The sequence below is a fragment of the Heloderma suspectum genome, chromosome 7 (assembly GCF_057233095.1).
Source record: "Heloderma suspectum isolate Gila_16-S chromosome 7, 16-S_ref, whole genome shotgun sequence".
In the NCBI taxonomy this organism is placed as follows: Eukaryota; Metazoa; Chordata; class Lepidosauria; order Squamata; family Helodermatidae; genus Heloderma; species Heloderma suspectum.
Window position 1 is genome coordinate 104,153,036 of NC_139464.1, and position 16,132 is coordinate 104,169,167.

A 16,132-nucleotide genomic window follows, 5' to 3' on the forward strand; every position below is an offset into this window, starting at 1 on the left:
AGTGGCCAATGTGTGACATGATTCCCTAAACATATGAACTTCCTTTATATACCAAGTCCGACCATTGGTCCATCTAGCCCCAGTACTGTCTACTCTAGACCAAGGCATGCTCTCTAAGGTCTCAGGCACCTAGCTTTGTTTTGTGTAATCCATTTGAACAGGAGATGCCAGGGACTGAACCCAAGACCAACGTGAAAGCCATGTGCTCTGCTACTGAGCTATGCCACCTTCCTTATGTATTTGTACAGAATAGGTGAAACACACACACAAGTTCACATGCTGTGCTCCACAGGCTATGTATTGTTGTTCAGTCATTAAGTCGTGTCCGACTCTTCGTGACCCCATGGACCACAGCATGCCAGGCCTTCCTGTCCTCCACTCTCTCCCGGAGTGTGCTCAAGTTCATATTCATTGCATCGGTGATGCTATCTAGCCATCTCATCCTCTGCTGTCCCTTTCTCCTTTTGCCTTCAATCTTTCCCAGCATCAGGGTCTTTTCCAGGGAGTTTTCTCTTCGCGTTAGGTGGCCAAAATATTTGAGCTTCAGCTTCAGTATCTGTCCTTCCAATGAGCAGTCAGGGTTGATTTCCTTTAGGATTGACGGATTTTTTGTAGAGAAATGGGAGTGAATTTTCGCACACTAGTGCAGTACCACTAGGTCAATCCAGATTCAGCGCACTGATAATCATATAAGCCACAAGTGAGGAATCTCCATCTCACAAAGCCTCCCCCTCTGACCCACATCCTCTTCTCCTAGCCCTGCCTCTCCTGGCATCTATTAGACTTGGGAAAAGCCTTCCACTGGCTTCAGTGGAAGCCTAATTGCAATGCATGGTGTGTGTAAGTTATTTTGGGGGTTGCAGCACACATCAACTAAGCTTGAAAAAAGCCTGCCATTGCCTTCAATGGAAGGCTTTCCCCAAGCTTAATCACAGCATGGGAAGGAACACGGTTGGAGGGCCCTCAAAAAATGTGCCTCTCCACCGTGGCTTTAGGTATGAAAGAAGCCTTCCAATGAAGCCTAGTTGCAGCACAGAGATTTAAGGGGGTGCAGCTAGGGAGAAAAGGTTAACCCTCCCCTCCCTCCGTGCTGCAACCCCAAAAATAAGAAACTATTAGATAATGTAAAAAATTGACATAAATGCAAAGATGGCAATTTCAGACTGTTGGCAGAATTCTGAGACAATACAACACCAAAAGAACCATACCAATACAAAGCAAATCAAAACAGATTTCTTGAAGTAGCTGCATGAGGTTTGGGGGAGTTGGGTTGCAAGGGTCCATTACTTTAATGATACCAGGCAGATGAAAGACAGGCCAGAGGAATGTGGCAGCAGAAAGGCATGTGGTCAACTACGGTGGTAGTGAAGAAGAGGGAAAGCTGGCTGGCCTCTATCAGTTATTAGTTGTCCAGAGTAAAGTACAGCTGCAGTTCTAGGATATTTATATCAGGCAGCAGCAGATGATTGGCTGTTTGGTGTCACCTGGCTCCCAGAATAAGTAGCATGCTGGGCTGTGATGACAGTGTTCTAACTTGCACTGCCTTTCACCAACAGCCACAGCAGTACAAGAGGCAAGGAACCAGTGCCTGAACTGCTCAACTCCCAGTTCAAGCTGCACAGCACCTGACATTGCCATCCAATCGGTTCCTGCAAAAGTCACATCAAAATGTACACACATTCTGTGCTTCTAGAAGTCAGTTTAAATTGGTTTGTCAGTTTGAAATGGTTTTCCTAGAGAGTATCAACTCAAAAAAAAAAAGAACATGCACACTATAGGCAATAAAAGCTCTATAATACCTCTACCAAGTTTCTGAAAAGCTAATGACTAAACATAAACACATCAAAGTTCATTTCTCTGGAGTGACTTTCATACTCTCTTCAGAGGATGCCCTTTTCCCAGTATTTCTAATTTAGAAAAAGAAAGAAGAAAAAGGGTCAAAAGGTCCACACATAAGCACTTTTACATCTCAGTGATCTTAATGGGAGAGATGCTTAACTCTCTCACTGAAGAAACTTGAATTTTGAAGTGCTTAGCTGTCGCTGGATCATGCCCAAAAGAATGCTACAGGGATGAACAATGGCCTAAAACTTGAAGATGTCCATTTACATTGGAACAGTATAGTTCAGGTTAAAATTTAATGCTAAGAAAAATCAAAACAATTCAGCCTAAAATGATCAGAGAAACAGACAAGCTCTTCTATGACATGCACTGAGATGCTGAGCTCAGTTTCTCCCAACCAAGAATGTTCTTTCCAGTTTTTCTTTCTTGTCTTTACTGAAGTTCTTTAAAAATGCTTTGTTTCAGAACTAAGCACTGTAGGACCCACACAATACACACACAGTATGATTGGATACTTTAGATACTTCAATTATGAGGAGCAAACTGATTATGCTACATTCTTTAAAATGACGTAAAAAGAGAACCTTACGCATCTTATTTTAAAACTCTTGTGTTTCCAGTAAGTGAGAACAGTAATTGCTGCAACATTACCCTTTTGTCCAAACCTTGCAAAAATCTTTCTAGACACATAGTAAAGTGCAGGAACAGTAAGAACTCAGCTGTACCCATCGCATGAAACATAACTGCCTCATATTCTACTCATCGTTTACTGTAAACACTGAAGTAATTAAAGCACAGAAATCCACGATGAAAACACTGAGAAGAAAATTGTTTTATTTTATAATCCATATATAAACTAGGTATACCTTCAATGATCAGCTACAAACATGTTCTCCTGCAGTGACATCTTCAAGAAAAGAACAAAGATGGTGCTTCCTAGGATGTTAATTATGGCAGAATTAAGTCCATAGAAAACACAGTAATTTGTTTTCTGTTTATTATGCCCTTTATGAAAAGTGAATACCTGACTTCTTCTCCCAATAGTTTTCTATTCCTAGCATATATCACCCTAGGAAAAAGTCTACTGCTAATCTCTATTCCCCTTCAATTCCCTCTTCCAAAAGAACAAAACCTGAAGCATTTTATTTTTTAATGTGGGAGCTCTCTTAAATTTACTGGAATAGATATCTTAACAGCATTGTTGAACATGATGTATTACTGTTGTTACGATCAGAATAATGAGCACTGTCATTAATGTTTATAATCTTCATTATTTGAAAAAGTAGCTAAAGTATGCTGTTTAACCAAAATAAGTGTTGCTTCTTATTTTTTTCTTTGCCAAATAGTGCCATATTTCACCATGCTGTATTATTAATTTAATACAACATTGGAACTCATCTGCTGATATGGAGGGATCTTTGCTTTTCTTGTGGGGAGGGGACTATTACTCTCCCTTCTGCTAGGAATAAGAGCAGCGGCAATAATATGTGCCTCAGCTGTTCAGCTACCCTCTGTACTGACATCCCAACCAATCCAATAGCATTGATATTTTCTGGTAGTCAAATATGAAAAGATGCACTACAGGCTCTGTGAATCTCTGTAACAAGATTTCTAAGCATGCATGCAAAATTCACTCCTGCAAAAAGCAAAACAAAACCAGCAGAACTTTCTAGCCATATTGCCAAACTAATTTAGAATTTGGGAATTTCGCTCCTGTTTAATTCTTTGACTTTTGTTATCTTCAGACTCCTCCTTTCTCCTGCACCACTCATGTCCACCTCCACCCCCACAGTAAATGGGAAGGAGGTAGATTATCGCCCCATTTGTAGACTTTCTGTGGAAGAAATATTTTTTTCAATCACAGAACTGTACGGATGGAAGAGAGACACCTGCTGAAATGCTTCCTCTTACACAATTATTAAAGAGCAAACAAACCCGACTGAAACTATGTGTACAACTCCATGATAATTGCTGGTCTATTAAAATTAAAATTGCTATTGTATAATGCACTTCTTCAGAAGAGTAAAATGCTACTTTGCTTGGACCACCCCAAATGGGCAGCACAAAAAAACTGAAAAAGGAGCAGAAATCCAAAGGTGCAGAAAACAAATTTGTTAGAATTAATGCAATGAATCTTTTTGTCAAAGACTATCTCTGTAAGGAGTTTTGAATTTAACAATGGTAAAGCTTTTATAGAGAAAAACTCCTTGTCCCCTGATGAAGAACTCAATGCTCAAAACATATTCAGATTGAGATTTATGCATCATTCTAATAAAGTTGTCTCCTGCATCTCTTGAATTTCTGTTCTATTACTTTCCACTTATAGAAAAGTATACAAGTTCTGTCTGACTCTTGAACAGTAGGAAATCTGTTTTAGGGTTTCACATCTAGCCTTTTAACAGCTGAATAGAAGGGGAAAGTTTACCAACTGCTTCTCCCTACCGTGCTCCCACATACAACACAGCACTGTGATGAGAAATGTCTGCCTTCTATGCTGCTCTTAAAGGTACAGAAGCCTTCTATGGTCATTTATTTATATGGTTATCCTATAATTGGTGTGCCTATGTTTTTCTAGTAGGGCTCCTATATATAATAGCTGAATAACAGACATAAATACAACAGGTGAGAATTCTCCCAGCTCTGGAAACTGAGATGGGAAAAGCCACACTGTTGAATTTCCGCCTGTCACACAGTTGCTAAAAGGCACAGGAGCACTATCAGAGGACAAATACACTAACCAATTTTGGGAAAGTAATTATATTCTTAGGCTCCTAGTCATGGGCTGGTTGAGACGTAACTGCAAACCATAGTCTGATGTTACGAGAATGAACTTAAGCTGGATCTTCCCCTCGTGTGGCTATTTCCTCCCACCTTTCCTGCTTTGAGTCTAACCAGTCTACTGTTTCATCACAGACAAGCAAATGGTTTGAGTTGCCCTGAAAACCTATATTGGAAAGAGTCGAGCCTGTCAAACCAAGATCTGAAACATCTCTTAAGAACTACTTCAAATTCTGTGTGTTTTGTTTAGATGCCCTGAGATATTTGTCTGGCCAAAACATTTATGCAATACATTGAAAACAGTATCAAATAATGAACGTGGAAAGCCCCAATTCCAATATGTTTAAACCTCAAGAATGCAGGGTTTTTCCTAAAAGAAAAGGTCACAAAAGGCTTTGGTCCCAATCCAACTCATAACTTGCAAGCAACAAGTAATGGGTAACAACTAGTGGCCCTGCATGAAGATATACATCCCCATCAAAGATGCATCTAGCCTTTTCAGTGGCACATGGAAAAGCACTGCGATGTACTTCCCAGTTACATCTCTGCTACATGTAAGGAAGGCTGCTTATTCCTGTGGCTTTCCCTTGCTAAACTGGGATGCATATGACCATTCCAAAGAAACAGAATATTATGCCCATAACCAACAATTCAATTGTGGTGCCACTGTTGAAATTTAAGGTATGGTTTCCTAGAAAATGCATACAATTTAAATTCTAGAAATCCCATCTTTACTTTCTTCATCTCTCAACAATACAGTGTGTGTGTGTGTGTGTGTGTGTGTGAGAGAGAGAGAGAGAGAGAGAGAGAGAGAGATCATGTTATTTCCCTAGCTAGCAGTGGACATAAAACATACATATATAGAGGCATGCGGGATTTGTTTGTAGAATATAGTCTGTGTTATGGGGTCATAATGAAGGGATTCAAATAGCCACAGATACAGCTATGGCTATTTGATTGCTAGATAGCTGCATCTTTGGCTATTTGAATCCCTTCATTATGATCCCATAAATCAGACTATATTCTACATACAAATATTAGTGCTGCTATTTTAATATATACTGTTCATACATTTACAAGCTTAGCAGCACAATCCTATACATATCTACTCAGAAATTAAGTCCCACTGAACTCTGTGAGAATTATTACTAAGCAAGCACATAAACATTGCAACTTAACTCTTGGACAAACCTACACAACTTCCAATTTCTTTAATAAAGGCCTTTAAGGAAATTAAGATAGTTTCATCTACATTCCTATAGTCCTTCTCAATTGATTTGTTCCACATTAGGAGGGTTGGTAAAATTGTACATCTATAGAAAAGCAAATTATTTAAAATAAGTCATAATTTTAACATGTTATTTTTAAAAAATAGTTTCTAAACAAATGGCATTTACAAAAGCTGTTCTCTAAAATATAGGTCACTTAAAATATTAATTCAGTGCTACCCACTTGCAATTCTTAGACAGCTCCCTCACAACCACCTACCAGAACAAATTAGCATATAAATACAGTAAAATCCACCATTACTAATAGAATGTGACAGGGCTTCACTTACCAACAGTTAAATCAACTGACTTCTTAACACTACTGCAAGTCCCAAGTTTGACAGCCATAATGTTCAGGATCAAAGAATGAAGATATTTTAATCCATTTCCATTCTCTCTGTCTCAACTTGCAAGCACACCTCTACGCTCAGGGCTGAGCGTTGTTTCCTCCCCATCCCACCCCATATCCTCACAGATGATATAAATGGCTTCAGAAGAGTTCAAGGCTGTGCACAACTGCACTATCCACTTAAGACTGAAGATACTGAAGATCTACACAGTCAACTATTAGCTATAACATACTGAAACAATTATGATAGAGGACTTGCCTTACTAGACAGGGTAGCTGTCAGAAAGCCATGTGTTATTTTATACTTATTTCATTCCCAATGTTTTAAAGGCACAATTTAACTTGGGCTTCTGATAATCACTCACCCAGTTGTCTATGGACAATATGAACTGCCCTCGATGAAAGTCCTGATTCTCCCTTCTACCCTTATCTTTGGATCTTTAATGTCAGATGGGAAACAAAGGCGCTCGGGTGCACATTCATCACAACACATCCCTCCAGAATATATGTGTTTTGTACACCAGCTCGGGTGCTGCTTTTCAGCACCCTACATCTTTCCAGCACCCTACATCTTTCCAAGCAGAGTAGGGGGCATGCACTCCCTTCGCACTATTGGTCAGTGATGTGTGTTTTCCATGGGTCGGGGGGGGGGGGGCAGGGAATCTCCTGCCCATAATCGATGAAGATCTGATTTACCATGTTCATTTTATTTACATTTAATAAAACAAAGAAAATATGTAATGTTTATTTTACATACTGTATAAATATCTGAACAGAATTTCCATTAGCCAAAAGTGGTTGAACCAAAATATTTGATTTAGGCCAAAATATTTTTAATAAAAAATTCTGAAATCCTCTATATACCAACCTGGGAGTAAGTACTATTTAAGATAATGGGACTGACTCCTATGTATACATGAATAAGTCTGCACTGTCAGTATGGTTTAAAGGCTATATTCAAACCTTTACTTGAAAATTATTTTTATCAGAATACTTATAAATATCTTAAGGTGTGACAACTCATTAGCACACAGTTCCCTTAACATTATGGGAAGAGTAGTAATGGGACCATAGGATTCTTCGGAGTCCCCCCTCTGAAGCCATAGACAGTGCTATGACCTCGGGAGGGGGACTCCAGTATCTGATCTCTCCCTCCCACCCGCTGCTCACAAGTGTCAAGCAAAAGAACTGTACCTGCTTCCTGAGGCTGCAAAAGTGGCCACAAAGAGGACAGAAAGGGGACGTACCAGTGGGTGGGGTGGGGTGGGGTGGGGAGAGGCTAGGACACAAGGAATCCTATGGCCTCTCCAACCACAGGCTCATCCCCACCAGCATGGCCTCTCTAGAGAAAAAACAAAACACAGAGGACAGAAAGGTGAAAATCACCTTCTTCGCTCCTCATGCCGTTAGCAGCAGCTCAACAGGACATTGGGTACACAGAAACCTCAGAGTTCTCACAAGGGCACAACCCATAGGACTGTGCCCTTAGATAGTAATTGTAAGCATGCCTGAAGAGCTGTGCATATAGATGTGTGCTTCCTAGGGATAGTCACCTGAAAAAAAGTAATAACTTTGATTTCTGTTTTTCCATTTGTATCCATTCCAGTTACCCAATTTGACTTGTATTATGTTCATGCCTTAATTAGTAATTAATTCTATGAAACAGCACACTCCCCAAAGTTCAAAATTATAGAAAAACACAGTACTAGAAAAGATTCCACATCACATCATTGGCTCTGGTATCTTTTAGAGTTGTTCTACACCAGCCTTATGAACTTAAGCACACTCCATGAGAGAGCGGAGGACAGGAAGGCCTGGCGTGCTATGGTCCATGGGGTCACGAAGAGTCAGACACGACTTAACAACAACACCAGCCTTCCTCAATTTGATGCCCTCCAGATGTTTTGGACATCAACTCCCATCAGCCCCAGCCAGCACAGCCAATGGTCAGGAATGCTGCAAGTTGTCATTCAAAACATCTGGAGGGTACCAGGTTGGGGAAGACTGTTCTACACATTTCATGGAATGTGGTAGTACAATTCTGGACTGTACCACTTCAGTCTGCAAGCAGGGGTCCTTGGTTACGAACAACCCCACATATATAAAGGCTTTCTCCATATAATAAAACTAGCATATCAGGAAGAAAGGTTTAGTATAGCCCTCTCTCCGATACTGTAGTTTACTACATTCATGAACCCTTTTGTTGTGGGGGAGTATAAAAAAAATCCTCACCTGCAATAAGAAGTGTTACAGTGCAAAATCCTACCACCTTATTCTATGGAATGTGTAAAATCATTCTTAAACCTAGTCTATCCATGCAGTGGAATGAGGTGGTAAGAGTCCTGAATTGGTAGAGGAGGACCTACCATCCTTGAGTGCCGGTTTTGGTAGAAAGGCGGAATACAAATCAAATAAATAAATAAATACCACTTCCGGTGACAGGTGGGAAATGCCTCTTTGAAAGTTCCCCCACATAAAAACAGCATTTTTTGTAAACTGCTTCAGGATTTATTCATTTGAGAAGTACTATATAAATATTGCTAATAAACACATAAATAATAAAGGAAATAGCCAATCAGGAAGAAAGGTTCAAACCCACCCTGCTACCTGCTGTACTTGTTGTCTATTTGCAGGAAATATTGATTTTTTTTAATGTAAGGAAGCCTCTAAAAACATTGAATCACCACCTGCAATGTAAAGTGGTACAGTCCACTGCACGGGTAAGCCAGGCTTTAGTCATCTGTCTTTTAAGGAGCCTAGAGTGCAAGGAAAATCAAGAGAAGGTTCAGAATACCCAGTGAAGCCAGTCTCTCATTCATCAGTTTGCATCAGGTTTCTAAGAAGTGATACCTTGTTTCTTTAAAATCGGAGCATCACACATCTTTTTAGGTGAATAATGGAAGATGTTTCACATGTTCACTTAAAATGTAAAGTGTGAATGAAATAAGCATGTGTATCATACAATACACTAATCATGGAGCCAGGGCGGAACTTAGCTCCTTGTTAGACACAAGGGAGCAAACCTTGGTTTCCCATGGTCCAATGTGCAAAACATCTGTAAGAGTTGGTTCTCACAATAAACTACAGCTCACTGCTAGTTATCCATATGGAAACTGTGCTAACAACCACAATACTGTAACTATATGGAGAAAGGATCTTAGATCCAGATAAACGTTACCAAACTAAACATTTCTTGACAAACAACCAAATTAAGGCATAGATCAAATATTGATACATTCTCCTATAGCCAACTGAACCTACCGCAGCAGCTCTTGACTGGATACCTCCCCAACCAATTCATTCTTCAGCTTTTTTCATCAGTATGCTCTCTACCAGCCAGTCAATAGCTCCTTTTCTCTAGATGTTTTGCTAAGGATGAATCTCATAATTCTCCCTCCTTCCTGAGCTGGCAGGGATGGTGACAGGCCAGCAAGTGCCTCAGTTTCAACATTCCAGAAACAAGTAGAGCTAAACAGCATACCATGGGAGCAGCTTAACATGTAGCTCAGCTCTGGAAATAAGGAAAAAACAGAGGTATGGACTCTTCTTTGAAGAGGAGTTACTAGTACCCTACAATATTCCTAAACTGCCTGTTCAGGTAAACTTTTCAAAAACAAGGAGTAAAATCCAACATAAGTCCTGCTTAGAGTAGACTCACTGAATGAATGGGACTTAAGTTAGTCATGACTCACTTAAGTCTCATTCATTTCAATGGGTCTACTCGAAATTGGATTGTGTTGGATTTTACCCATAGTCTGCTCTTCCACATCCCATGATTCCACTGACCACCACAATATGGCTATCTGCACTATAGCAGGAATGGTCAGCCAGCAGCACACACACCAAAATATGGCTATCTGCACTATAGCAGGAATGGTCAGCCAGCAGCACACACACCAAAATCAGCCCTAGAAACAATTTTACCTGGCTCTTGGCAGTAGTACCAAACGTGTATCAAGACAGGGCAAAACATTTGCTGAGTTTCATTCATAAGGAAGATAGAGAAAAAACATGCACAATTTGTGAATGAGAGCCTGCATTTCCTGCGCAATGCTCTAGGCATGTCCAACTGCTTGTGCCTGTGACTGCCATCTGACCAGAAATCTTCCCCAGCCTCCTCTTGTGCTTCGAACGGCGACTAGCCCTACAGGGACCAGAAGATGAAGCTTGTCACCACCGGGAAATAAAAATCATCACCTGCTATAATGCCCACAGATCAAGCTGTTTTAAAGGCACAGCAGCAGGGGTCAGTCCAAGAATTGGCAAACCAAGGCGTGAAGCGTTTACTACTGCAAAGCTTTTAGAGCGTGGGTGCTGCCAATTACTATGGAATCTGCCCACCTGCAAATGAGTTGGCACAGGTAACTGTTCTCTGAAATGCAGAAGCACTAGGATTGGCCAGCCATCTTTTGGCAGGGTTCCCGTGACTTTAATCGGGGCAGAAATCAGGTGAAGCTTTTTGCTTCACGGCCAGGGAAAGCTTCAGCTGCCGATTTTCTCCCGGGGGGGGGGGCGGGAGAGTGGCGCCCCACCATCGCAGCGCTGGGTGGATTCCTCCTACACCTCCGAGCCGAGAGGCAGGGTCCTTTCTCCTTGTTCCCCAGCAAATGGCGGCTGTTCGCGGGGGCCCCGTCGACCCGGCCAGCCTGCCCGGCGCCCGCCTCCAGTGCCCCCGCCTCGCGCGGGGGGAGGGCGCGGATTCCGACGGAGGCTGGGCTTACCCGTGAATTCTTCCGCCTCCTCGTCGTCGTCCCCTTCGCCGCTCTCGGAATCGGTCTGCGTGGGCTCCTCGGCGAAGTTGACCCCTCTGCTCTCGGAAGGGGCCCCGCCGCGCTGCAGACGGCTCCCCCTCCCGGGCCCGGGCGACGAGGCATTGAGCGGGCCGTGGCGGGGGCCGCCGCCGCCGCTTCCCGCCTCACCCGGCTCTTCTCCTTCTCCTTCACCCACCCCTTGGCCGGCCGCCGCCGCCTCCGCCTTGAGGCGCCCGAAGTACTGGAGGGCGAATTCCAGCAGGTCCCCCGGCTGGCTCCGCAGCACCTCCACGGTGAAGCCTTGCAGCAGCTCCGTCAGCCCCTCCGGGACGGAGATGCTCATCCCGGGGATGCGGCGGGGGCGGGGGCGCGACGGCGCGGGGAGCCCGGCGGGGTCCCGGGCCTCCCCCTTCCCCGCGCCGCGCGACGGGGGTAACGCCCGGCGGGGCGCGCAAAAGGCGGGCGCGACGTGAGCGCACGGGCAGCCCCGGCCGCCGCTGCCGCCCCTCCGAGTCTCTCCCCGGCTCCGCGCCGCGGAGGAGCAGCGGCCAGTCCCGACGGAGGCTGCAGCCGCGTCTTCCGCCCCCAGCGCCGGGGGAAGCCTCGCGCGCATGCGACCCGGGAAACCATGGCAACCTGCCGCCGCGCGCGCGCGCGCGGGCTGCTGCGGCGCCGCAACTGCAGCGGCGGGCGAGGCCCTCGCTGGGGGCGGGGCGGGGCGGGGCGGGGCCCTCGCTGGGGGCGGGGCTCCTGCCCGTGGGGGCCCCGCCGGGCGCGTTCCGACGTCGTGATCAGGGGAGGCGGGACGTAAGCGGAGAACTCCAGCGCCCTGAGGGAGACGGTGCCCCTGAGCATGGGAAGCGTGCCTTGCTGGCCCCTCATCGCTACGGTGGGGGCGGTGGTTGCCAGTACTCTTACCGGCTCCTGCTCGCCTGCCTGTTTAGACGGCGATTCGTGCGACTCCCCCAAGCCCTGAAATGCTTCCCCTGCTGCTGCTGCCTTCAGCAGATCGAGCTGCTGTTAAAGGCGGCGGGGCAGGCCTGGATCTTTTGCTCTCGGCTCCTGGCCAGTTGGCAGCCTGGCTCATCTCTGGGCTCTTAAGAGGTCGTTCGTGCTCATGGCGGATCAAGGGAAAGGGCCCTCACGTCGCGGGGTGTAGCTTTTTATACAGAAAAATGGATCACTCATTGGAAGGAAAACCTGGCTCCTGATTTGGTGTAGGTTGGGGGCAGACGGACTGGTCATCCGTAAAAGGCAGAAAAGTTGCAAGAGGTCCCAACGTGCCTTGGTGCAACTGTGCGTGGCAACAAAATGCCTTGGATCATCCCTGCTCAGTTTAAGGTCTGAAAATTACCTTTCCCCTTCCCTTTCCCCCCTCTCCCCCAAGCAGTTGCTGGGATTAAAATCATAGTTAAAGGGGATTCTCATAAGCCTTGCGCCCCCTTAAGAAAGACTGAGGTGCCCGGAAAAATACCTGCTTTCAGGAGGTTCATAAACCTTGGAGCGTGTTCAGACAGGCAAACAAGTATGTTATGGTGTGAACTGTTCTCTTATATGACCAAGTGATGGGAGGGCAGCCTCTCCACCAACAATGCTCAAATTACAGGGGGATCAGAGAAGGCCTTGCCTTTTGTGCTGGCCCCCTTGACTACTCTTTTAGGATCATAGCATTTTTGGAATCAACCTTAAAGATCACCTAGTCCAACCCCCTGCTAAGTGCAACTACAGCATCCCTGACAAATGGGCTCAACCTCTGCTTGAATACCTTCAGTGAAGGAGAGCCCACCAGCCATCAAGGCAATCTGTTTCACTATGGAATAACACTTAATGTTAGGAAGACAAAGGCAAAGTGGTAAGTGGGCTGGAGAAAGCCCAGGGGACTGTCCTTTCCATTCTGAGTGGCTGTGAGCTCACCAGGTGCTCCTGAGAGCTCCGATTGATTGAGGGGGTGTGGCCTGAGTACTACCAGCAGCTGTGTGGGCAGGAAGTTTCAGTCTGTTTCCTGCCTCCCAGCAGAGCAGAGGAAGCTGCTCCAGCTGGTCTAGGGACTATACAAGCAAGCAAGCTCCCAGAGAGCGAGTGATCAGAGACAGCAAACAGGAGTTGGCCAGGGGAAGTCAAGGGGGAGGCCCGTAACATTTTCATTTTTAAAAAACACTTCTTTTTCTTGTGACACACACTTCCATACCAGTGAGACTCTGTTATTAACCTCCAGTGAATACAGGACCAAGCACTTTCCACTACAATCAGAAAGCTAGAAACAAAGAAGGGAATAGAGACTATGGAAGGACAAGACTCTCCAGTGGTGGTGACCTGTGAGCTGTGTGCCATGTTTGTTTTCTTGCCTGAGATCAACATGGCCTACACGTGCAACAAGTGCAAGTTGATCACACTGTTGGGAAAAAAAGTAAGAGGACTGGAGCGGCGACTGTCGACCCTCCAGGGAATAAGAGAACACAAAGAGTTCTTGGGACAGAACGGTGGAACTACAGCAGCAAAGGGAAGAACAGAAGCTTGAAGAGCAACAAGACGCTGAGGCAGAAGAGGAAAATGCTGAGGAGAGGAAAAATGCAGTAGAGGATACTCTTTGGAAAAGGGTGACAGGAGCAGAAGAACTAGATAGGGGTGGCGGAGAATTCCACCACGGACTCCAATGAGGCTGGATTCTAAAGAATCCAGCCCCCATGAGTCCGTGGCAGAACGGAGCACTCACCTCCACCTCCTCCTGGAATCCATCCGTGTCGGATCTATGTTGGTGTTGATCCTCCGGAGCCAGCCACCTGCTCCACATCACTGCTGAATGTCAATACGGCCAGCAGCCATTGTCGTGCTGTATCGCTGTAAGTAAGTCTCCACTCAAATGGTGTAGTGGCCGCCATTTGCAGCCATAAAGCTGGTAGATTAGCCTAAATGCAGCTGGCCTGGACGGATTCCAGGGGGAGGGACAGATCGCCTCCCCCCGTGGGCGGATTCCCCTGCGAAACAACAGGTAGGGAATCCACCCATCCTTAGAACTAGAAGCCACTCTGCACCAGTGGAAGCAGTGGAGCTAGGGAACCGTTTCCAGGTACTTGAGGATGAGACTGGAGGACAGCCTGCAGAGGAAGAATTACAGGGGAACCTGCATGAGAGCGAGCAAGAGGCTGAAGGTCAGTCAAGCAGAGGCAATGAAACCCAGGCCTACAACAACGAGAAGAGTAGTAGTAGTGGGAGACCCCTTGCTCTGTGGGCTCGAAACCCAAGTATGTTGTGAAGACCCATGGACTCGCCAGGTATGCTGTCTCCCAGGAGGACAGATTAGAGACATGACTGAAGGGTTGCCTGCACTCATAAAGCTCACTGACAGGTACCCCTTTCTTCTCATCCATGTGGGAACAAATGAGACCACCAAGCGGAGCTATGAAGAAATCACGTCAGACTTTGAAGCTTTGGGAAGGAAACTCAAGAACTTTGGGGCCCAGATAGTTTTCTCATCCATTCTTCCAGTAGTTAGAAGAGGAATAGAAAGGGAAAGAAAAATACTCCAGGTGAATGACTGGCTACGAAGGTGGTGCCGGCGCGAGATATTTGGATTCTGGGACTATGGGCTATACTTCCTGGAAGATGGGCTGTTGGCAAGGGACGGGTTGCACCTCACAAAGGCTGGGAAGAATGATGAAGCATGAAGAACTTTATCAGGAGGGCTTTAAATTGAATCCTACGGGGAAGGAAGACGTAAAGTTGGGGGTAACAATGGACAAAGGATCGTGTACTGCAAGGGAGAGAATAGCTCTAATAGTGCCCAATAGTAGTCTTCAGAACCATGTAGGAAGACAGCCAGACTATAAAGCACATGGTCTTCAATGTCTATATACTGATGCCCAGAATATGGGAAACAAACAGAACGAACGTGAACTCTTAATACAGGAGGGAAATTATGACTTGAGAGCTGTAACTGAGACTTGGTGGGATGACTCTCATGACTGGAATACAGCAATTGAAGCATATAACTTGTTCAAAAAGAATAGGGAGGTGGAGTTGCACTGTATGTTAAAAATACATATCTGCACAGAAATACAGGAGGATGAGCTTGGCAGCCCCATCGAGAGCATCTAGGTTAAAATAAATGGAGCAAAGAATAAAAAGAACATGGTGGGATGAGTCTACTACTGGCCACCCAGGCAAGGAGAAGACGAGGATGAAACTTTTGAAGAGCAAATAGCCAATATTTCAAGGAAGCATGATGTAGTAGTAATGGAGGACTTCAATTTCCCTGATATTTGTTGGGAGACAAATTCTGCAAAACATGGCCCCTCCAGGAAATTCCTGACTTGTGTGGCGGATAACTTCCTCCTACAGAGAGTAGAGGAAAGAACTAGAGGATCGGCTACCTTGACTTGATCCTAACCAACAGAGATGACTTAGAGGATAAAGTGACAGTTACAGGAGCTCTGGGGGAAAGTGACTGTGTTATACTTGAGTTCTTGGTTCTAAAGGAAGTAAAAGCCAAGTGTAGCCAAACCCATGGTCTGGATTTTAGGAAAGCCGATTTTAATAAACTCAGAACAATGATAAGTAAGGTCCCATGGCAAGCAACTCTAACAAGAAAAGGAGTCCAAGATGGGTGGGAGTTTTTAAAAAAGGAAATTCCAAAGGCACAATTACAAACAATTCCAACAAGAAGAAAAGGCGGAAGACAACAGAAGAAGCCAATGTGGCTTCACAAAAAGCTTAGAGATGACCTGAAAACAAAAAAGCACACATATAGGAAGTGGAAGGAAGGACAAGCAGCAAAGGAAGATTACAGGCAGGTAGCACAGAATTGCAGGGATGGCATCAGGAAGGCTAAAGCTGAGAACGAGCTGAGGTTAGCAAGGGATGCTAAAAGCAACAAAAAGGCTTTCTTCAGCTACATGCATAGTAAAAGACAGATGAAAGAAATGGTGGTTCAGCTCTTAATTAAGGATGGCAAAATGATAACAGATGACAAGGAAAAGGCAGAAGTGTTCAATTCCTACTTTTATTTATTTATTATTAAATTTATTAATCGCCCATCTGGCTGGTCACCCAGCCACTCTGGGCGATGTACAACATACAATAAAACAGTTTAAAACAATAAAATTCTACCATAAAAACATTTTCTAAAATACCCTAACCCACCCCAA

General features: G+C 44.8%; 1 protein-coding gene across 1 annotated transcript in view; it reads right to left on the reverse strand.

The window, feature by feature from the left end:
• The window catches only part of PRKAR2B (protein kinase cAMP-dependent type II regulatory subunit beta), a 72,481-nt gene extending 60,906 nt beyond the window's left edge, over positions 1 to 11,575 (reverse strand). The window contains exon 1 of the mRNA XM_084811059.1: positions 10,959 to 11,575. Coding sequence (XP_084667185.1) covers positions 10,959 to 11,331 — 373 coding nt within the window. The 5' untranslated portion in view covers positions 11,332 to 11,575. The remainder of the gene's footprint in view (positions 1 to 10,958) is intronic.
• Positions 11,576 to 16,132: the final 4,557 nt, after the last annotated feature.